The following is a 22,232-nucleotide window of genomic DNA, read 5'->3' as shown; positions in this document are numbered from 1 at the left end:
ATTGCAGGACAAGAGGGGAGGAAAGTAAGAGCTTGTACTATATCATTACTAAACTTTCTGGGAGAAAAAGGATTGAAAGTCTCAAAGTCTAAACTTCAGTTTACAGAGCCTGAGGTAAAGTACCTAGGACATTGGATTACAAAAGGAAAGAAAAGATAAGACCCAGAGAGGGTGGCCAGCATAATAGAGTTACCTCCCCCGAGAAACAAGAGATAAGTGAGATGGCTGCTGGGGCTTTGGGGGTACTGCCGTCAGTGGATAGAGGGTTATAGCGAGAAGGTTAAGTTTTTGTATGAGAAATTAACCACAGATAAGCTAAAATGGACTGAGCAAGATGAAAGGGAATTAAAGTATTTGAAGCAAGCCTTAATTGCAGCCCCTGTCCTAAGCCTCCCCGATGTGAGAAAGAAGTTCCAGTTGTTCATCGATGTAAGTAACCACACAACTCACGGGGTCCTAACCCAGGATTGGGCGGGGACCAGAAAACCCGTCAGCTATATCTCAAAATTACTAGACCCAGTAAGCAGGGGATGGCCCATATGCCTGCAGGCAATTGTGGCAGTAGCCCTGCTAGTGGAAGAAGCTAAGAAAATTACCTTTGGGGCCCCGTTAGTAGTTTACACTCCCCACAATGAGAACTATCCTACAGCAAAAAGCTGATAAGTGGCTTACTGATGCTAGGGTTTTAAAATACGAAGCCATACTCATTCATGCACCTGAATTAGAACTAAGAACAACCACAGCCAAAAACCCAGCCGAGTTCCCCTTTGGGGAAGCATCAGAAGGGCCCACTCATAATTGCTCTGAATTAACAGAACTCCAAACAAAGGTTAGAGCAGATTTAGAAGATGAGGAACTAGAGGAGGGGGAAAAATGGTTTGTGGATGGGTCAAGCACGAGTTTTGGAAGGGAAAACAAAGTCAGGTTATGTCATCATAGATGGAAAAACAGGAAAAGTAGTCGAATCCGGCCCCTTAAGTGCATCCTGGTCAGCACAAGCATGTGAACTATCTGCAGTCCTGCAGGCTCTAAAAGGGCTAAAGGGAAGACCAGGGACCATTTACACAGATTCAAAATATGCTTTTGGAGTAGTACACACGTTCGGAAAAATTTGGGAAGAAAGGGGACTAATAAACACATGGGGAAAAAGCTTAGTACATGAAAACTTAATAAGACAGATTTTAGAGGCAATAAGAGAACCTAAAGCCATCGCTGTAGTATATGTAAAAGGACATCAGGTGGGGATGCAGTTCAGAACACGGGGAAATAACCTGGCAGATCAGGAGGCAAGAAGGGCAGTGCTCCTGACCCTAAATGCTCCAGATACCTTGGAAGGGGAACCCCAGGAATTCCCTCCCTGTCCCTCTGAGAAAGAAACAGAGGAATTCAAGAAAATAGGAGGAATGCTAGAAGAGGGGAAATGGAAACTACCTGATGGTAGAGAATTAATACCAAAGGCTTATGCCAGAAAAATTTTAAAAAGGTTACACTTGCAGACCCACTGGGGAACCCAGGCCCTGACTGAACAATTCTTGAAATTCTTTGGGTGTAAAGGTATATATGAACTAGCTAAACAGGAAGTCCAGGGGTGTATGGTATGCCAAAAGATAAATAAATCTAGAAACAGGCAAGTATCACAAGGGAGACGTCTTTTAGCCTATCGTCCCTTCGGGAGGATCCAGGTGGATTTCACGGAATTACCAAAAATTGGGAGGCATAGATACCTATTAGTAATAGTGGACCAATTAACTCACTGGGTAGAAGCGTTCCCTGGTCCTCGGGCCACCGCTCAAGCAGTAGCTAAAAAACTGCTGGAGGAAATAATACCTAGGTATGGAATCCCGGACTCCATAGACTCAGACCAAGGGACACACTTCACTTCAAAAATAATAAAACATTTGGCAAATGCTCTAGGAATTCGGTGGGAATACCATACACCCTGGCACCCCCAGAGCTCAGGACAGGTAGAACGGATGAATCAAACATTAAAAGCCCAAATATCGAAACTTATGCTTGAGACCAAGATGTCGTGGATAAAGTGCCTTCCCCTGGCACTTCTGAATATCAGGACTCAACCCCACTCGGGATCAGGGCTATCCCCTTTTGAGATGCTATATGGAATGCCATACGAACATGGAATGCCAGAGGGACACCCTCGAATTGAGGATTGTCAGATACAATCTTATCTTGTATCCATTAATAAAAATTTACAGGAACTTCGAAAACGTGGACTGGTGTCACAGAGTACACCTTTAGGATTTGCCCTCCACAAGATCCAACCGGGAGACAAGGTGTTAATCAAGACGTGGAAAGAAGCACCGCTGACTCCGCAATGGGAGGGACCTTTCCTCGTCCTCTTGACCACAGACACCGCAGTAAGAACCACGGAAAAGGGCTGGACACACTCTTCTCGAGTAAAGAGGGTCGAACCGCGAGACAACCTTACGAAGTGGAGAGTAACCTCTTCACCGGGAGATCTGAGGCTGAGGATCCACCGACAGACTCAATGACCAGCGACTACTGGATAAGTTGCATCCAAGAGGGATGTACCTGTCATCCTTTTGTTCATTTTAAGTGTGCTCATTGTAAAGAGATTTGGGTAGCTCATTGTTACTGGGGAATCAGACCTTGGAGCCTGTGTGAGAATTGCTCAGAGGAGGAAAGGCGGCTCACAGACCTCTTCCTATACGTTGCCACTGAAGCAGGTATATTGGAATTGGATTCCCCAGAGTGGTTCCATTTATTCACAAACGAGTTAAGGGGAAAGCTAAATATAAGGGCTGAACCTCTGGCATTTGAGTGTAGGCGGACAGTAAAAGTACCCTGTATAGCAGACCAAATAAAATTGGCCAGGTAGGGACAGTACAAAAGGCGATATGCTCACAGGACAGACTATGGAGGCCCGGAAGAATATCCTTGCTGCCAAGAAGATGGTTTACCTCGCCGCTGGTGGCACCCCGGTGGGCAGAGGCAAAGGCAGAGGGGTACACCTAGGGGCAATCCTGGTGATCCTGAGTCTAGTCGTGTACCTCACGAATGGCCTCCCCAACCCTAAGGGACAAATGGGGCAGGAAAAAGAGTGCCTAAAGGAGACTCAGCAAGAGCCTACCTGGGGCCAAGATAGAGCTTTCCGGGTACATTTTAACTGTCCAGAAATCCAAAAAATGGGGATTTGCACCCACAACGAAACTTGGTTCAAAGTATGTGAATTAAAGGAAAAAACAATATACCATAACCCAGTGGCAATGTCTAGGAAAAGGAAAGAGCTAAATAGCCTACCCATAATTCCTATATGTGAGAAGTATAATAAAACTGTGTGGGTTGGGGGTAAGAAAGAATCCACCTTCATAGCATATTTGCAGGTAAACAAGCTGTGCTATGATCAGAATAAATTAGGAATGTGCACCCTGAACGGAAAAACCTATTCGGTGGGACAGAATGAAAGGCTTCAGACAGCTTCTTTGAGCAGCGGGCCCATCATCCGAGATCTATTAAGTGAGAACGATGAAAGGGTTTACTTAAAGTTAGAAAGGACCTTCTGTTTCTCTAAAAATGAGGAGGGGATGGATCCAGAAAGCAAAATACAGAGAGTGGCCCAGGAATTAAAAAGGCAGGAGCTGAAGGCAAAAAGAAAAAAGATGGAGCAAGAAAGGATGAGGTCACTCAGTGAACAGTATGAACAATTAGAAAAACAATCTAGTGATTGGAGTTTGCCAGCTTCTAGCAAAAAAATTTTTGTAGAACTAGTGCAAGAAATTGCCACAGAACTGGGGCTGTCAAACTGCTGGATTTGTGCAGGACCAAAGTCAGCTGAAAGGTGGCACTGGAAAGGTGAGAGTTTAGCCCCAGAACAACTTCTGAAATGGGACAACCAGATAATAAAAACGATGTCACGACCCGAGGGGTGGACCTTAGACAAACGAAGAATAGGGACCATCTGCATTAGTAGAGAAGGGAATAAATACACTGAGGTAATGGGATATACCCCTTGCCTATCCACGCTGGCTGTCAATTCTAACAGTAAGACTAAGATCTGGTAGCCTGAGCCACCTGCTGGATACTGGAGCAGGAAGAAAGAGAAAGTGTGTGACTGGATTAGTGAGATTGAACTATGTTGGAATGAATTAACAGGGGCCAACCCTTACCAATCATTAGAGAACTTAAAAGAGTTCTGGGAATGGCCAGAAAGCACAGAAATCAAGTGGAAAGCCCCGAGTGGAATTTACTGTATCTGTGGGAAAAAGGCCTATAGTGAACTACCCTGCAAGTGGAAAGGATCCTGCACCCTGGGAATGATTAGACCTTCCTTTTTCACACTGCCCAGATTGGACAGTAACCTGTTAGGTGCTCCATTATATGAGACCCTCAACAGAAAAAGAAGGGAAACAAAAAGAGAACTCCTGAATGCAGGGGGAAGCCAGAAATGGGGAAGTGAGGAGTGGCCTGCAGAACGTATAATAGAATACTATGGTCCTGCAACATGGGCCCAGGATGGGAGTTGGGGTTACAGGACTCTAGTTTATTTACTCAACAGGCTAATCAGACTGCAGGCTGTAGTAGAAACAGTCTCTAATCACACCTCAGATGCCTTAGAGCTGCTAGCCCAGCAGCACTCATAAAAGAGGGGGCTTGTGTATCAGAATAGAATCGCTTTGGATTACCTGTTAGCAGAAGAGGGAGGAGTGTGTGGGAAATTCAACGAGTCTGAATGTTGCATAGAAATAAACGATTACGAGAAACTATCAGGGGTTTAGCAGCTGAAATAAAGAAGGTAGCCCATGTACCTGTTCAAAAATGGAATTCAATCCTCCAGGCCTCCTGGTGGGATCAATTGTTTGGTACAGGGGCTTGGTAGAAGAAAGTGGGATTCTTCATTTTATGTTCAGCAGCAGGATTCATCTTCTTACCATGCTTGATACCTTGTTTTATCCGGCTCATTCACACAGTAGTTCAAGGAATGCAAATCTCATCATTGCCCACAGATCCTGAATTAGCCTCAGGAGCGTTTAGCAAAAACAGTAAGGTATCAAGAATCATGAAGTTAAATGAAGAAAAAAGCAGGGCAGCAGGAGTTCTAGCAAAGTTTGAAGCTCAAGTACAGGAGGAAGATGAAGATAAATCATATTGGAGTGAATCTGAAGAGGAATAGAATGTTTAAAATTAGAAAGCCCTCTTAGGTTGAGTGACATTCTTGTTAAGAGGCTTTTTTGTCAAAAAGAAAAAAAAGACAGTAACAGGAACACAAATTAAATGTGTTTATATAGAAGGGGAGGGATTGTGATATATGTTCTAAAGTTAATTCGTGTTAGGTAATATGATATGTAATTGATTCACTGTAAAATGTAATAATGTACTATGTAAAATTGATCTACTTTAAGCTTAGTTTAAGATCAGTAAACCTAAAGGTGTGTTTAGGGTTAACCAAGACTAAAACTGCACAGAGGGACACGAGGGTTAAGGGAATAGAAGGAATTCCTCCCGGGAACCGCTTTGTAACAATCCTACAGAAAGGCACAAAATAACGGAGAATGGGAAATGGGCGCACTAACAATTGAATGATTAAATCAGAACGATATCTTATCTGTTCTGGCCCGATTTAACATTTCCAAACCTTCTCTAGACACGGCAATCATGGCATTGTTCCACTTTGAGAATCCATCAACAGACCCCGGACATGAACATGAATATCTAATGAAGTACCACGGAAGCAAGAGTCTTACGGTCTCGGTCCACTCTCAGCGAAAGACTGTATAAAAACCAGTGGTATTAGACAGAATTTGTGAACAGAGGGGGTGACAGGCTGACAGAGTCTGTTACCGCGTTCACCCAGTGCCGAAATCCCGGGATTCGACGCAGTCCCTTTTAATTGTGGCTACCGGAGACTGTGTTTAAGTCTCAAAATAAAATTCTAAATTTTGGTTTACTGAATTTGGTTTGGCGATTTATTACATAAGGGACTGGGAACGGACTAGAAGGGACTGGGATTGGATTGAGAAAGACTGGGATGGACTGGGAATGAATTGGCAGGGACTGGGGTGAGAGAAATGGGAGAGGATGGGGGTGACTGAGAGAGAGGGTGGAGCTCTGGGAATGAACTGGGAATGGACTGGGAGTCGGCTGAGGGGAAGTGGGAGGGATTGGGAGGAACTGGGAATGAAGCACGCGGCACTGGGAGGCCGAATCGAGCGCGGGGCACTCGGCGCTGCGGGTCTGCCTGGCAACAGATGAGTCATCAGAGAGACAAGCTCTGATAGGATGAGCGGCGTCAGCTCCACGCACGGCCGGGATGGACACGCGGGGGAGAACTGGGAGAGACTGGGAACGGACTGGGATGGACTGGGAGAGCCACGGGTGTCTCGGAGAGGGGCAGGAGGCCGCGGGGATGGACACAAGGAGGGCTGAGTGCTCTGGGCTGATTCCCAGGAAGGTTTTGAGGCGATCCAGGGTCATTGCCAGGGCAGGGCCCCACGGGACACACTCTGCCCCACGCTCACCTCCGCGCTCCACGAGGAACGGGCTGGACAACTCGTAGTTGTGCTGCAGTGCCTGTCCGCCGCAGCCCGTCTGTACTCCCTCCATTGCGGGTCGCTGTTCCAGGACCTGGCAACTTCTCCCCACAGGAGGTGTCCCCCACCTACAGCCCCACATCGCTGCCCAAGGGCAGGAGCTGCTCCCGGTTGTCGCTGTTCCTGTCCACGACCCTCCCCCGCTCGGTGCCGTTCATGCAGTGCCAGCCGCACTTCAGCATCTCCTGAAACAGCCCTGTGTGTGCAGGACACAGGTGCGGGGGTGCCCGCAGCAGCCCAGAGTAGCCAAGAGCTCCGGGGCAGCCCTGACTCCGCAGCACCAGGGGAGTCCGGCTGAGGAGCTCGGGGCGCTGTGGGGCTGGCTGGCATCTGGGGAGTCCTCAGCGCCCTGCGCTCTGATGGGCTCAATTATTTTAGTGCCTTCTGTGATGGGCTGAGGAAAGGCTGGGAGCTGAGAGAAGGATCGGGAGAGATCCCGCCCCGAGCAGCGGCGCGGCCACAGCAGAGCCAGCCTGGGCACAGGGAGGGAATTTATTACCAACCAAATCACAGCAGCACCAGGAGAAGGGAAAGAAATGTCTCCAACACCTTCCCCACAGCCAGCAGGGATCAGGAGGACCACGGATCAGCAGGGCTCTGCCCAACGGGAGTCACTGGGGATCATCCAAGGCCGATCCTCCCACAGGGGATGGAGCTGGAGCAGCGCACGAAGCTCTTCCCGCTCTCGGGGCACTCACAGCGCTTCCCTTAGCAGTGCCTCCGTTGGTGTCGGGTCAAGTGAGAATCCCTGGAGAAGCTCTTCCCACACTCAGGACACTCGTAGGGCCTCTCACCAGTGTGGATGCGCCGGTGGACAGTGAGGTGTGAGTTGTGCTTGAAGCCCTTCCCACAGTCGGGGCAGCGGAAGGGCCTCTCCTCTCTGTGAATCCGCTGATGTATGAGGAGATTGGAGCTGGTCTGAAACCTCTTCCCACACTTGGGACACTCGTAGGGCCTCTCCCCGGTGTGGATGCGCTGGTGATTCCTCAGGCTAGAACTCCATCCAAAGCTCTTCCCACATTCCAAGCATGTGTAGAGCCCTTCCTCAGTGTGGATCCTCTGGTGCTGGATCAAGGCTGAGCTTCCTCTGAAGCTCTTCCCACATTCCCCACACTCGTAGGGCTTCTCCCCAGTGTGGGTCCTCTGGTGTACCATCAGGCTGGAGCGTTGGCTGAAGCTCATCCCGCATTCCCCACACCCAAAGGGGCGTTCCCCAGTGTGGATCCTCTTGTGCTGGATCAGATTGGAGCTATACCTAAAGCTCTTCCCACATTCCCCACACTCATAGGGCCGTTCCCCAGTGTGGATCACCTGGTGTTTCTTCAGGACGCACCTGTAGCTGAAACCCTTCCCACATTCCAAGCACTTGTGGGGCTTCTCCCCTCCATGAGGCTTCTCCACCAGCTCTGAGCTCTGGCTGGATCTCTGGCCGCCCTCCTGGCACAGGGAGGGTCTTTGCTCCTCGCAGCTCCCTGCGCTGGGTTTGCAGCCCCTCCTCGTGTGGCATCTCCGGGGCTTTTCCTCCTCCTCCATCCGGCCACTCCTTGGGAAAGAAAAATCCTGGTTTGGAAAACAAGAGGAGAGTGCCTTAGGCTGGGGGTTCTTCCTTGCACAAGTTCATCTCACAAAGTCATTGGGCACCTTGTGTCTGTAAGACCTCCAAAACACCAAGATTCAGCTGGTGAATAAACAAACCACAATCCAACTTTAAGTAGTTAGAGGATCTTTGCCCGTGATTATATTGGATTTTTATAACTCAGTGAAAGTCATGGATCCTCTTCCCCATCACCTCCTGCATGTAGGGGGGGGACCTTGTGGTGCCTCCTCTTCCTGCTCCTCCTCTGCGTCTGTTGCTACTGTTCCTCACACTCCTCTTCCTCCCACTATTCCTCCTTCTCCTGCACAATCCCACCTTCTCCTCCCATGTGCATCAACATTTTGTTCTTCAACCCTGCTTCTCCTTCCCTTCTCCTCCTGCCCCCAGGCCCAGCACCCACTGCCGGCTCCCTCTTCCCCCCAAACCCACAGCATCCCACCGCAGGGGCAGGGATGGAGCTGGGGCAGGTCGGGCTGGGGCAGCGCTGGGCTCTCGGCCGCTCCCGCCCGCACTCGGTCCCCGCTGCAGCCGCTCCCGCCAGGACAGCGCGGGGGGGCCCGGCCTTGGCGCTCCCCCCTCCCACCTCCCCAAATTCCCCTCACGGCGGTGCCCCATGCTCTAGGGGGAATGTCCCACAAACGGGGCACCCCCAGGAAAGGAAGAAGAGCAAAGTGTCTTTACAAACACACGCTGTGAATCTGCTTGGGGCTAGGGCCAGGCACTTGTACATAAGGAAGGCACAGAAGAAGCCATCAGCTCCAGAAAATGTTATGAACTGACCACACAGACTGCTGCTCAGCCAAGGTCCTGATAAACTCATGAACTTCAAGAAGAAGAGCAAAGACTTCACAGAGCTGTGAATATCGTTACCTGTGCAGAAGAGGGGTGCATAATAAGGGGGGTATGTAGTAGGGGGATTGGGAAGTCTGTACCCCGCAAATACTTCAGCCATTGCGGAAAGGGAGAGTGTCACTGTGAAACACAAAGAAATCACACGCAGACAAGAGATTTCTGCAGAGGTTCTTCTGATCCAGCTTCCACCTGAAAGGGCAGAGAGAAAAGCCCCCTTTGTTTATTCTTTTACTTTTACACATTTGTGGGTCTAGCAGAAGACTGGCTTTTTGGGGTTTCCACCCCTCAGCCTCAGTGGCCAGACGAATTGTCAGTTACAATTGTTTTCAGGTTAGAAATATGCAAACAAAGGACAAAGAATGAAAAACAAAGGATTTGTTTATATTACTTTTGTGGAAAAGGGAGAAAAACTGCTCTAATATTCTACAGTAACTAAAAGATTTGACTCCATTTATGAAAATCAAAAGGCTAATAAAGAAACTCAGAAAAACCAAGGTAACAGGAGAGGGAGGTGCAGCCAGGAAAATCAGGAGGAGAAGGAGGCTGCATCCTCCAACAATTGGAGAGACTCCATGGGACATGTCCCATGGCCTCTCCCTTTTTTATATGAATGAAATGACTTTTACAGGACTCCTCTGTCTTCTTTGTGGACACAAACCTCTGGTGATGTCAAGTTTTCCACACACCGTGGGGCTCCTCTGGAATTCCTTCCACCGTCGGGGACAGTGGGCAGTGAGTGGAGCTGAAGGTGCCTCACCCAGTTTGGGTGATGGGCTCCCTTGGGCGGCGGCGGCACCGGGGATTGATTGGGTACCCGAGAGCGTCCAGGAGACAGACGAGTGACAGATCAGGGGGGGCTGTGAAGAGTCACCAGGGAGAGAGCACTGAAAATCTCATCAGTGAGGACACTGGCATCTTCAGGGAACAAACATGGCAGGACACCCATGCAGGGTGGAAAAGGGAAAGCCAGGAGAGCGTCCTGGCCAAAGGGATGATGATCCCAAAATATCTGTGAAGGGTCCCTTGGGAGAATCTTGAGGCAGTTTGCACATTCTCCCAGAGGTAATTTAAGGATATGGACACCCAGAGGGGCAATAAGGGAAGCTGAGAAGGGATTTAGATAACAGGGGATGGATGGTGTTGGTGTGCTGGGAAGGGTTAGGATGAAGGCAGGAATAGTGTGCAGGAATACGGTTAAGGCAAGAAGCAGCAGGAGGAATCTCTGTGGTAGGAAAAAGGATGATGGAAAAGAGGAGGAAGAGAAAAGTACTGAGCACTGGGATGTTTTTCAGGAGGGTCTTATCCTCTAAACTTGCCAGCTGACCCAGATCCTTTGTATCCCCGGTTTCCAGAACAGGGAAACAAGGAGGTCAGGATTTCAGGGGGTTTCTCTGTGCTGGGGAGCAGCAGGAGCGGGCGCAGAGGTGCGGGACCGGGAGCACGGGCTGGGGGCCTGTGGGGAGCTGCAGGGCCGGGCCGGGGCTGTGGGGCAGCCGGCGCTCAGCACCGGGCGCTGCCTGACCCCACCACCCCCCGGGCAGGGCCGGCAGTGGCCCCCGGCCCCCAGGAGGCTGCGGGACGCCCCGGCCGCTGCCCGGCCCCGTGGAGCTGCCGGCCCTGCCCGCCGGGGGAGCCGCCTTGGCACACTGCGGCAGGACAGGCACCGCCTCTGGGATACGGGCTGGGGAGGGCAGGGCGAGCACAAGGACCAGGAGCAGGAAGGAACAGCTGGGAAATGGGGGTTATTCATGCAAGCATCAAGATCGTCTTTGAAGGATTTTGTTTGGGTCACTGGAGAAAGGAATGCCCTTGCAGAGAGCTCAGCAGCTGTCAGAGGATGAGCACCCACAGGCAGTCAGGGGGGCTGCAGCAGTGGCACAAGAAGCCCCTGGAGCAGTTGGTCACAAAGGCACAGCAGGTGAATGCAAGAAGGGGTGAGGAAAAGGCCAAGGTGAAGCCAAAGGCCATGGCAGAGTTTCTACAGCCCCTGAGGGATGAACCCCAGGGCCCAAGGGGGCCCCAGCAGCCAGGGGACGGGCTCAGCAACAAGGACCTGGCAGAGGCATTGCCATTGCTAGTTCTGGGATACCTTTGTGTCAAATGTCTGTCAAGGCTGATGCTGAAGTGAACCCAGAAGTGTGGGCAGCCCCAGGGAAATCGGGAAAATCAGACACCCAGCCTCTCCAAATTACTCTCAAACAACCAGGACAAGTGGTGTCCAGAAGCAATACCCTATTCCAAGGGAGGGAAGGAAGGGCTCACAGCCTGGCACTGAGCCCCTGTCAGGGCTTTTGGAGCCTGGCATCTCTCCCTGGAATGCTCCAATGCTGCCAATCAAGAAATCAGATGGAATCTATAGAATGCTGCAGGACCTAAGAATTAGAAATGAGATTATTAAACCGAGGCACCCCACAGGCTCAGATCCTTACACCATCTGCAACCAGGTTCCCTCCTCACACTGCTACCATTCAGTACTTGATGGAAAAGATGCTTTCTGGGGATGCCCACTTACACAGGATGCTGAACAGGAGTTGGCCTTTGACTGGGAACAAGAGGTAGAAGGGAAAATGGGAAAGACATGCACGGTCCTTCTGCAGGGAGGCACAGAAGCACCAGCCTTATTCGGGCCAGCCTTGCAGAAAATATCCAGAGAATTCACCTCACCCCCAGCAACCAAGTTAATGCAGGATGTGGATTATTTGCCTCAATCAGGAGGACAATTAGAGGTGGTAGAAGCAGCCTCTGTGAAATGGCTCAATTTTCAGGCTAAAAAGCATCTTTAAATATTTGGAAAAAAAGGCACAAATGGTGGAGAAAAAAGGTTAAATATTTGGGACATATTTTGACTGAAGGTTTGTGGTGTATTTACCCAGAAAGGGTCACGGGAATCTCCGAAGTAACGTTATCCAGAACTAACAAGGAGCTGAGAAAATAAGGAGGATCAATAGGGAACTGCAGGACCTAGACTGAGGATTTTCTGTTCTAGCCAGAACATTGTATGACTTCCTAACCCCAGACAGCCTCAATGTTATGGTATGGACATGAGAAAGAGAACTGAACTTGAGAAAATTAAAAAACCCCAAACTGATTGATGTCCCAGCCATGGATCTTCCAGACTCAGAAAAGGAACTGGAATTGTATGTGAATGTTAAACAGGGCCATGCCAAAGGAATCCTTGTGCTACAATGTTACCCTGGTTTTTCTGAGTTTCTTTATTAGCCTTTTGATTTTCATAACTGGAGTCAGATCTTTTAGTTACTGTAGAATATTAGAGCAGTTTTTCTCCCTTTTCCACAAAAGTAATATAAACAAATCCTTTGTTTTTCATTCTCTGTCCTTTGTTTGCATATTTCTAACCTGAAAACAATTGTAAGTGACAATTCATCTGGCCACTGAGGCTGAGGAGTGGAAACCCCAAAAAGCCAATCTTCTGCTAGACCCACAAATGTATAAAAAGTAAAAGAATAAACAAAGGGCTCTCTTCTCTCCGCTCTTTCAGCTGGGAGCTGGATCAGAAGAACCTCTGCGAAAATCTCTTGTCTGCGTGTGATTTCTTTGTGTGTCTCGGTGACACTACAATATTTAACCCACTGGCCAGAGTGGCCCCTCATTGTCTGCACAATTGTGCAGCCACAGCTCTAAGGGGACCTGAGGCCTGAACACTGACAGCACAAGGAGCTCCTGTTGTTCAAGTCTGGCATCAAGTTCAAGCTTTGATAACCAAAAGAGCTGTGCTCGGTTATTACAGTATGAAACTTGTTCAGTGGCACAGGAGGATGCAGAATTGAGGACAGGGGAAGGGTTTAACCCAGCCTCCTGTTTCAACAGCCTGGACAGGGGCTGGCAAGAAACCCAGGACTGCATTCAAGTGACAGAGCTCCAAATCCAGCCTAGGAGAGATTTATGAGACATTCCCTGGCCTGAGGGAGAAAATCTGGTTATGGATGGGTCTTAGAGGGCAGGAGAAAAGACTTACAAGACCTACTATTATTTAGGAAAGGGAATTAGACAAAGCTCAGGTTACCGCCCGCATGGTCAGCTCAACCAGCAGAGCTGTGTGTGCTTGTGAGAGCCTGGGACTGAAATGCCCTGAGCAGGAAGGCTCAAATATCTTCTGCTAACACCATGTCACCTAACAGGGTGCCAAAAGCAATTCTGACTTCTTCAGTAATCATTGAAGGTAATTCTAAAATAAATATTTCTAAGATAAGGGATTGTGGAAGCAATAGACTCAGATGGGGAACTCATTTTACAGGAAAGATGCTTCAGGAGCCTTATGGCAGCTTTAGGAATACAATAGGACCTCCACAACACGTGGCACCCCCAGAGCTCAGGTCAGGTAGAAAGAATGAATGGGGAAACAAAGAAGCACCTTTGGAAGTTGGTGATAGAAACCAAGACACCATGGGTATGGCTTTTGCCATTGACTTTAGCAAGAACAGGAGCCAGATCCAGGGCAGATATGCAACTATCTCCCCAGTAATTGAGCTTTGGAATTCTTTACCCTGGTAATTCTCTACCCAGTGCAGGGGGGAGAGAAGGGATGTGTATTTAAAGCAGTCTGTGGCCAGAATCCTGTCTCTGGTGAAATCTCTCCAAAAGGAAGCTCAGCTGGCACAGACCCTGCCTTGGGACTTTGCTGTTCACAACATCCTACCAGGACATTGGGTCCTGCCTAAGGGCTGGGCAGAAGCAGCACTGGTGGCCAAGTGGCGTGGCCCATTCCAAGTGTCCCTGAGCACAGAAACAGCCCCAGCACAGCTGAACACGGGGGGACCCCTCACCCTCGGCTCAAGGTCTCGGAAGCCCCGGAGATTTGGACGTCCTGGCTGCAGGAGGAGGATGGGAGGCTGCTGATATGGGAAACGTATAGACATATGAAATTCAGAATTTGAGAAACATATAATGTGCTAAAACAAGTGAAGGGGAGAACAGAAATATATACAGCTTATTTACCAATTTTGTAAAAGTAGAGAAGTAACTTGTACCAGAACACATAGGAGTGTAACTTGTTAGGCAGGACCAATTTACAGAACATTGGAATTTATTTGCTAGGTAAAGGCCATAAAGCTAAGATGTTAAAACTCAGTAAAGCAGGACTTAGGTATTGTGAGGGCCTGATAAAGCAGAAGCAGTTCAGTAAGAAAGCAGCAAGAACCAGGCTCCTGGGTTTGGCCAGGACAAACTGACCTGGGAATTAGCATTACCTGATGGGGTGATATCTCCCCCAAAGTGTGTGCACCTGCTCAAGACAAGGTCCAGGTTTAAATACACATTGATCCCACACACCCCACACCTCCCCACACGCCCATTCCCCCCTTCTCTCACTTCCTACTCTAATGAGCTGTCAAACCTCCTGGTGGTTGTGACCTGGGTTCTTGGGAGGAAGGCCGACTTCTTCCTCAAGTTGATCTTTGCTTCTGGGCAGGGGCAGTGGAGGTTGGGCTATTTTTTAGGTCACTTTGCTCTTGCCACAGACTAGGAGCTTGATTTTACTGGATTCACGCTACAAAGTTCTGCTTTATCGATTTTTGACAAAGAACCTAGGTGCTGCTTTGCTGAGTTTCAACATTATACATCTTACCTATATGACTTCTACTTCATAACAACCTTACAACCAAGCTTAATAGCTAATCTTTTATGTGTTCTCGGTACAAGCAGTTTCTCTACGTCTACCAAATAACCAAAAGATGCTTCAAAACTCCGATATTTTCACATTCATAAATGTCATGCATATCAGTTTAAAAAAGAAAACAAAAACAAACATATTGTGTGGGGACCACATGTGAGTCATTCAATGGCTGCCCTGGAAGAGAAGCCTGGCTCCAGGCAGCCAGGAGAGGAGCTTTAGAAACGCAAAGTAACACTGCTGGGCAAAAGTGTGGACAATGCACCAGGGTCTTCTTGCCTGGGGCAGGAATTGGGCTGGTTCCCTCTGCCCCTCACCCCAAGCTCTGCCTGCTTGCACAGATGGAATTTGCACAGCCAAAGGCAGAGCCCACACTCAGCATATCTGACTCTGCAACAGAAACTGGTGCAGCTGCAAAGGAAAACAGCAAATGGAGAATGTTGTGAAAACTTCACTAAAAGAACTGGGGGGGAATCATCCCTCTCCCCACTCCAACATGTGCTGTCACTGTCTAGGTCACACAGGGAGCATGAGACCACTGAGGTGTTCTTGCTACCACAAGTTCAGAGAAATCAGTTGGGAATCCAAGTATGTGATGATTTAATTAGAGAAAAGAGATTAATTAATGCAGCGCTGGCTGGAGGGAGCAACCCAAAACTGGGGAAAAGATGAACGGCCACCAGAACAAATCCTACAACACCATGGAGCAGCCCCTGGGAACCCGAATGAATTCATATCAGGGGCCAGAGAACCCATTTATCATTTCAATGCCATAATTAGATTACAAGATGTCCTCGAAATAATAACCAACCAGACAGATCCAGCTCCTGAGTCTGGCCGATCAATCCACTCAAATGAACAAGGCGACATTTCACCATGGGATGGGATCAGATTATCTATTAGCAGAAGGAGGAGCACGGTGTGGAAAATTAAATGACTCGAGATCCTGTTGGCAAATTGATGACAACCAAAAAGTGGTGAAACAGATAACAAGGAGATAAAGAAAGCAGCTCATGTTCCAGTCCAAAGGTGGAAAGGACAGGAATGGGACACAGGTTCGTGGTTCCCTGGCACACCATGGGTTAAACGAATGCTCTTTCTCCTCTTCTGTGCTACAGCAACTCTCATCTTTTGACTATGCACAGACACCTTGCTGAAGTGCAGCTCATTCAGCAGGGGAGCAAGGGGATGCAGGTGGCAGCCAGGCCTCCTGAGCCACAAACGGCTCCAAAAGGACAGGGAAGGAGGTCACTGAGAATAATCCCAAAGCCAAACAGGAACCAGGAGGAAAAACAGAGTCAAACAGTGAATCTGCTTGGAGATAGGGCCAGGGACTTGGAGATAAGGAAGTAAAGGGAGAAACCATCAGTTTCAGAAAATGTTACTCATTGACACGGACTGCTGCTCAGCCAAGATCCTGCTAAATTCCTGAACATCGAGAAAAGAACAAAGACTGAACAGACCCATGAATATCGGATGTAGTACAAAACGGGGAGTGCATGTTAACGAGGACACGCAGTAGGCGGATAGGGAAGCCTCAACTTTCCAAGTACCTTCGCCACTGGGCAAAGGGAGGGGGAGATGCAGAAGGCAAAATTAGAATAAAAAGGAGGCTGCGTACTCAACGATCAAAGAGACCCCATGGCAAATGCCGCATGGCCTCTCCCTTTGTTCAGGAATAAAGTCACTTTTACAGAACTCCTGTGTCTCCTTTGGGGACACAAACCTCTGGAGACGCGAATTTTCCCGCACAGTCCCGGGGACAGGGCAACCACCTCCGTGCTCCCCACAGGAAAGCGGGACGAGGCAGCGCTGCTCCGGCACCGGCTCCTGCCGAGGCCCCAGCGGCAAGGAGACCGCGGGCAGCCGCTGCCGCAGCGCCCTCAGGCCACGGGCAACACGGGGCGGACACGGCACAAGGAACCCGCCAGAGCCCCCGGACGCCCCCTCGGCCCGCAGCCAGCCCCGAGCCCCGGCAGAACCCAGCGCGGCTCCCACCTGCGCTGGGGCCGCCTCCCAGCTCCGCCGCCGCCTCACCGGGCTCCGGCCGCTGCCGCCGCTCCCGGGCCCGCACAGACGCTCCGCCAAGGGCGGCTCTGCTGCGCCAGGGGCGCCCGGGCAGGGGGCGGCCCCGGGGTCGTGCTTGGCCCCGCTCTGCCCAATCAGCGCGCCAGAATGATGAGTGACGGCAAAATCGCCCAATCGCAGCCCGGGGCGGGCTGTGCACACGGCCCAGCCTCGGCCCGCGCTCTCCGCGCCCCCCGGGCTGTGTGAGGGGAAAGGCGGAGATGAGGAGCAGCCCTGGGACGGGCCCGGGCCTGAGGCGGCGTTGATCTGAAAACACAAGCAAAGTTCTCCGCAGCTCCCGGCCCGCCTTTCCCAGCCCTGCGTGTTCGCTGCCACCGGCTCAGAGGAAGGCCGTCAGTTCTCCTACCCCGAATTAGGAGCAGCAGTGCATGGCTTTGATTGCCCCCAAAAAGGGAAAAGCCCCAACGCCCTTCGCCTGAGAGGAAGAGGTGGGAGATTTCTGGTAGAAAACTCCCAAAGTCGTTTTTCCCCAGAGTTGGGAAGAACGAACCAAACCCAGGTGAGGTGCCCACCCCCAGCAGCGTCTCTCTGCCGTCCCAGCTGAAGCCCTCGCTGGCTGCTCCAGGCTGCATGGGCAGACTGGGAGCGCTGGGAAGGGGCCCCGGCTCGGGGCGCAGCCCCCGGGCCCCCAGGGCAGCTCCAAGGCTCCGGCAGCCGGGATGGAACGTGGGAAGGGAGCAGCCCTGTCCCCTGTCCCCCCTGGCCGTGACCCCGGCGGTGACAGCGGCGGGCGCGGGGGCCGGACCGGCGGGGGTTGAGGGACCGCACCCGGACCCGCCCGTTCCTCGAGTGTCACCCGGGCGTGTCCCCCCGCTCCCCGGAGTGTCCCCAGCGGCCATGGAGTCGTTTGTGGCTCAGGAGGCCTGGCTGCCACCTGCATCCCCTTGCTCCCCTGCTGAATGAGCTGCGCTCAGCAATGTGTCTGTGCATGGTCAAAAGATGAGAGTTGCTGTAGCACAGAAGAGGAGAAAGAGCATTCGTTTAACCCATGGTGTGCCAGGGAACCACGAACCTGTGTCCCATTCCTGTCCTTTCCACCTTTGGACTGGAAAATGAGCTGCTTTTTTATTTCCTTTGTTGCCTGTTTCACCACTTTTTGGTTGTCATCAATTTGCCAGCAGGATCTCGAGTCATTTAATTTTCCGCACTGTGCTCCTCTTTCTGCTAATAGATAATCTGATCCTATGCCATGGTGAAATGTCGCCTTGTTCATTTGAGTGGATTGATCGGCCAGACTCAGGAGCTGGATCTGTCTGGTTGGTTATTATTTCGAGGACATCTTGTAATCTAATTATGGCATTGAAATGATAAATGGGTTCTCTGGCTCCTGATATGAATTCATTCGGGTTCCCAGGGGCTGCTCCATGGTGTTGTAGGATTTGTTCTGGTGGCCGTTCATCTTTTCCCCAGTTTTGGGTTGCTCCCTCCAGGCAGCACTGCATCAGTTAATCTCTTTTCTCTAATTAAATCATCACATATGTTATAAATAAAATCGACCAGATTCGATTTATCAGAAATTTAGAATTTTATTGTGAGACAAAATATCAGTCTCAGAAAGTCACAATTAAAAGGACAGCGTCGAGCCCGGGATCGCCGCTGGGTGAACACGGATAACAGACTCTGCCAGTCTGTTACCCCCCCAAGTTCACAACTTCGGTCTCCAGCCGCCCCTTTTTATTCACTGGATCGTGGAGTGAAGTCCGGGATTCTGACGGTCTTCCCTCCGAGGCGCCTTCATTAATCATGCAAGTCCCGGTATTGGGAGTTTGAATGGACCGGTAGGGTGGAACAATGCAGCTGATGGCTGGGCCCGGGTGTGTCGTGGATATGTTAATTTTCAACGGAGACGAGTAAAGATATCCATCTGAAGTGATTATCTTGGTCTCCGGACTTGTATCTCCGTTTTCCGTTGTCCTTTGTATCCTTTCAGGGATTCCCGGCAGCGATAGTTTCTAGGCCCCCTTTTCTGGTAATTCCAATCATACTTTCCTCGTGTCCCTCCCGTGCTTCCCAAGTTGAGGAAATTCTTTTATTTTGGTTTTTCCATTTTACTTTTACCCATATTAGTTTGAACAAATCTTTAACACTCATATTTATACAGTGAACATTTACCCTTTATAATTTGATAACACGAATTAACTTTAGCACATATATCACAACATACTTGGATTCCCAACTGATTTCTCTGAACTTGTGGCAGCAAGAACACCTCAGTGGTCTCATGCTCCCTATGTGACCTAGACAGTGACAGCACATGTTGGAGTGGGGAGAGGGATGATTCCCCCCCAGTTCTTTTAGTGAAGTTTTCACAACATTCTCCATTTGCTGTTTTCCTTTGCAGCTGCACCAGTTTCTGTTGCAGAGTCAGATATGCTGAGTGTGGGCTCTGCCTTTGGCTGTGCAAATTCCATCTGTGCAAGCAGGCAGAGCTTGGGGTGAGGGGCAGAGGGAATCAGCCCAATTCCTGCCCCAGGCAAGAAGACCCTGGTGCATTGTCCACACTTTTCCCCACTTTTCCCCAGAAGTGTTAATTTACATTTCTAAAGCTCTTCCTGGATGCCTGGAGCTATGCTTCTCTTCCAGAGCAAGCCATTGAATGACTCACATGTGGTCCCCCCACAATCTGCTTTTTTTTTTTTTCTTTTTGTTGTTCTTTAACAATATTTGTTAAGTGTTTATTTCTTAAAGGGTCACCTTTAAAGCTCTTCTAGTTTTGCAAAATGCAACCTAAATGTGAATATCGAAAAACTCATATCAAAATTCTGCCATCACTAAGAGCCACAATTCTTGAGTGTTTCTCCCAAGATTCAGGTGGTTTTAAAGTCCTTTGCCTTCTGCAAAGCCCTGAGCCAGATGCAAGAAAGCGATGGAGTCTTCAGGTTCTGATTTCTCAAGGTTGCACGCTTTGTTTATTATTTCTTGTCTTACAATTCCTTCTGTGCCCAGCCAAGATCTGTGCAGCTGCTCTGGCATCTGATGACTCCCCCTGAGCTGGGAAGTCTTTGTCTCTTACATGAATTATTACGTGTTCTTTATTTACAGTTACTTGCCAACACCTACTACCTATACTAAACGGGTCATCTCTACTCTGACCCAATCTCCTTAAATTACTTTGTGCCACTGTCACCACAGAAAGTGGAGGAGTGAAGAAGAAAGAAGAAGCAAGAGACAGTGCCCCAAATCCTCCATCTTGCTCCCATCTACTTCTATACTCGAGAATCTAAAACTGTGATTTTTCACCCTGTGGTAAGCTAAACTCCTATCTTTCACACTCTTGTGGCCTGTAATTCATCTCTCAGTGTTGGAAGCCTTTCCCATGGACTGAGATCAAAGCCAGTGTCTTCCTGGGCTCTGTGCCAGGGTTTCAGACCCCCCTGTCCAGGTCCCTGACCTTCCAGGACGACCAAAGGAATGCCCTGGACTCCAGTGCATGCACAGACATACACAGAAACACTCCAAAGCAATCCAGTTTCTTCTACTTCTTTTCCTAGGTGAAAAAATTGATTCTGACATCCCTGGCCCAGACCTAACTGACAATATAAAAGCCAAATTTTTATGAAAAAGAAAATTCTAATGTTGTAATTTTATCCCTGAAACTGCAGGAAAAACAAAAAGTCCCCAAAGCCATATTTTTTTAGTGTTAGAGAGTCAAGGCATTACTTGATTCTGGCCAGGATGTGCAACAGAAATAATTTCGTTCACACATAGCCCGGGTGTGCAGAGAAAATCATTCCACAACAGGTGAGTTTTACTAGATTTTTCCTAAACTTTGAACAGCCTGAATTCATAAAAATCTATTGGTTTCATGTTCATTGCTTCCAAGTTGTGAAGTTCTTAGCATTTGGTTTCCTACTGGGGTTGGATTTTTTTGCCTTTAATGTTAATTAGGTCTGCACTCCTGGATTTCCTTATCAGCCTTTTCCAGACCAGGTTTCTCCAACTATTCCAGGGGCAGGGTCTGGGGCAGATGTTCTTTGCTGTTTGCTGATAGGCTTTGATGTTTTTTTGATGGTCGTTATCTCTGTGGGTATCTTTTGTGCTCTTCCCAGTCTGTTGAGATGTCAAACTCATCTCTGTAGAGTGGTGTAACAGCCCTTAAAATGAAACCTTTAAAATTCCTTTTCCCAGGGCAAAGGCAAATCAAGCCTGAGTAGAGAAATAAAATAAAAAATACTTTTAAAGTTGGAATATTTTTCAGCAGTTTAATGGCAGCCAGCCCAGTGTGTGAGTGTGCTTGAGCCCCAGAGTGGAGTTGTCACGTTGTTGTCTTCCCCAGCAGCTGTGGCGAGTGCAGGCACAAAAAGCACTGAAGCTCCAGCAGTGGCAGCAAGGATTGGGCCGCAGTGGCTGGAGATGCCAAAGGAGGGTGCCCAGGCAGACTATTCCAGCAGAGGATGTGTGGGCAGGCACAGGGGCTTCCCCTGCTGTGGAGCCCTGGCTGCTGCTGCCTTGCCTTCAGTGCAGGGTCAGTCGTGGCCTCCCATCCTCCTCCTGCAGCCGGGATGTCCAAATCTCCGGGGCTTCCGAGACCTTGAGCCGAGGGTGAGGGGTCCCCCCATGTTCAGCTGTGCTGGGGCTGTTTCTGTGCTCAGGGACACTTGGAATGGGCCACGCCACTTGGCCACCAGTGCTGCTTCTGCCCAGTCCTTAGGCAGGACCCGATGTCCTGGTTGGATGTTGTGAACAGCAAAGTCCCAAGGCAGGGTCTGTGCCAGCTGAGCTTCCTGTGGGAGAGATTTCACCAGAGACAGGATTCTGGCCACAGACTGCTTTAAATACACATCCCTTCTCTCCCCCCTGCACTGGGTAGAGAATTACCAGGGTAAAGAATTCCAAAGCTCAATTACTGGGGAGATAGTTGCATATCTGCCCTGGATCTGGCTCCTGTTCTTGCTAAAGTCAATGGCAAAAGCCATACCCATGGTGTCTTGGTTTCTATCACCAACTTCCAAAGGTGCTTCTTTGTTTCCCCATTCATTCTTTCTACCTGACCTGAGCTCTGGGGGTGCCACGTGTTGTGGAGGTCCCATTGTATTCCTAAAGCTGCCATAAGGCTCCTGAAGCATCTTTCCTGTAAAATGAGTTCCCCATCTGAGTCTATTGCTTCCACAATCCCTTATCTTAGAAATATTTATTTTAGAATTACCTTCAATGATTACTGAAGAAGTCAGAATTGCTTTTGGCACCCTGTTAGGTGACATGGTGTTAGCAGAAGATATTTGAGCCTTCCTGCTCAGGGCATTTCAGTCCCAGGCTCTCACAAGCACACACAGCTCTGCTGGTTGAGCTGACCATGCGGGCGGTAACCTGAGCTTTGTCTAATTCCCTTTCCTAAATAATAGTAGGTCTTGTAAGTCTTTTCTCCTGCCCTCTAAGACCCATCCATAACCAGATTTTCTCCCTCAGGCCAGGGAATGTCTCATAAATCTCTCCTAGGCTGGATTTGGAGCTCTGTCACTTGAATGCAGTCCTGGGTTTCTTGCCAGCCCCCTGTCCAGGC

At 49.5% G+C, this 22,232-nt stretch overlaps 2 protein-coding genes across 3 annotated transcripts in view; both read right to left on the bottom strand.

The window, feature by feature from the left end:
- LOC120764564 (zinc finger protein 239-like) overlaps nucleotides 1–22,232 on the bottom strand; it is a 144,376-nt gene that overhangs the window by 50,482 nt on the left and 71,662 nt on the right. The window lies entirely within an intron of this gene.
- Nucleotides 65–16,725, bottom strand: LOC120764574 (zinc finger protein 239-like). Of its 2 annotated transcripts, none has more exons than XM_040088579.2 (2): nucleotides 16,643–16,725; nucleotides 65–8,126 (listed from the first exon to the last, which is right to left on the bottom strand). In XM_040088579.2, the coding sequence occupies exon 2, from the start codon at nucleotides 8,097–8,099 to the stop codon at nucleotides 7,275–7,277; it is 825 nt and encodes a 274-aa protein (XP_039944513.1). In that variant the 5' UTR covers nucleotides 8,100–8,126; nucleotides 16,643–16,725; the 3' UTR covers nucleotides 65–7,274. The 2 variants fall into 2 exon arrangements, with proteins under 2 accessions (XP_039944513.1, XP_039944512.1); XM_040088578.2 differs by lacking the exon at nucleotides 16,643–16,725 and adding an exon at nucleotides 16,371–16,461.

Source organism: Hirundo rustica, chromosome 31, assembly GCF_015227805.2.
Source record: "Hirundo rustica isolate bHirRus1 chromosome 31, bHirRus1.pri.v3, whole genome shotgun sequence".
NCBI lineage: Eukaryota > Metazoa > Chordata > Aves > Passeriformes > Hirundinidae > Hirundo > Hirundo rustica.
This window is presented reverse-complemented; position numbering and strand designations above follow the sequence as displayed.

Coding starts and splice junctions, on each gene's coding strand:
- LOC120764574 (XM_040088579.2), bottom strand. CDS start 8,099: ATGGAGGAGGAGGAAAAGCCCCGGAGATGCCACACGAGGAGGGGCTGC.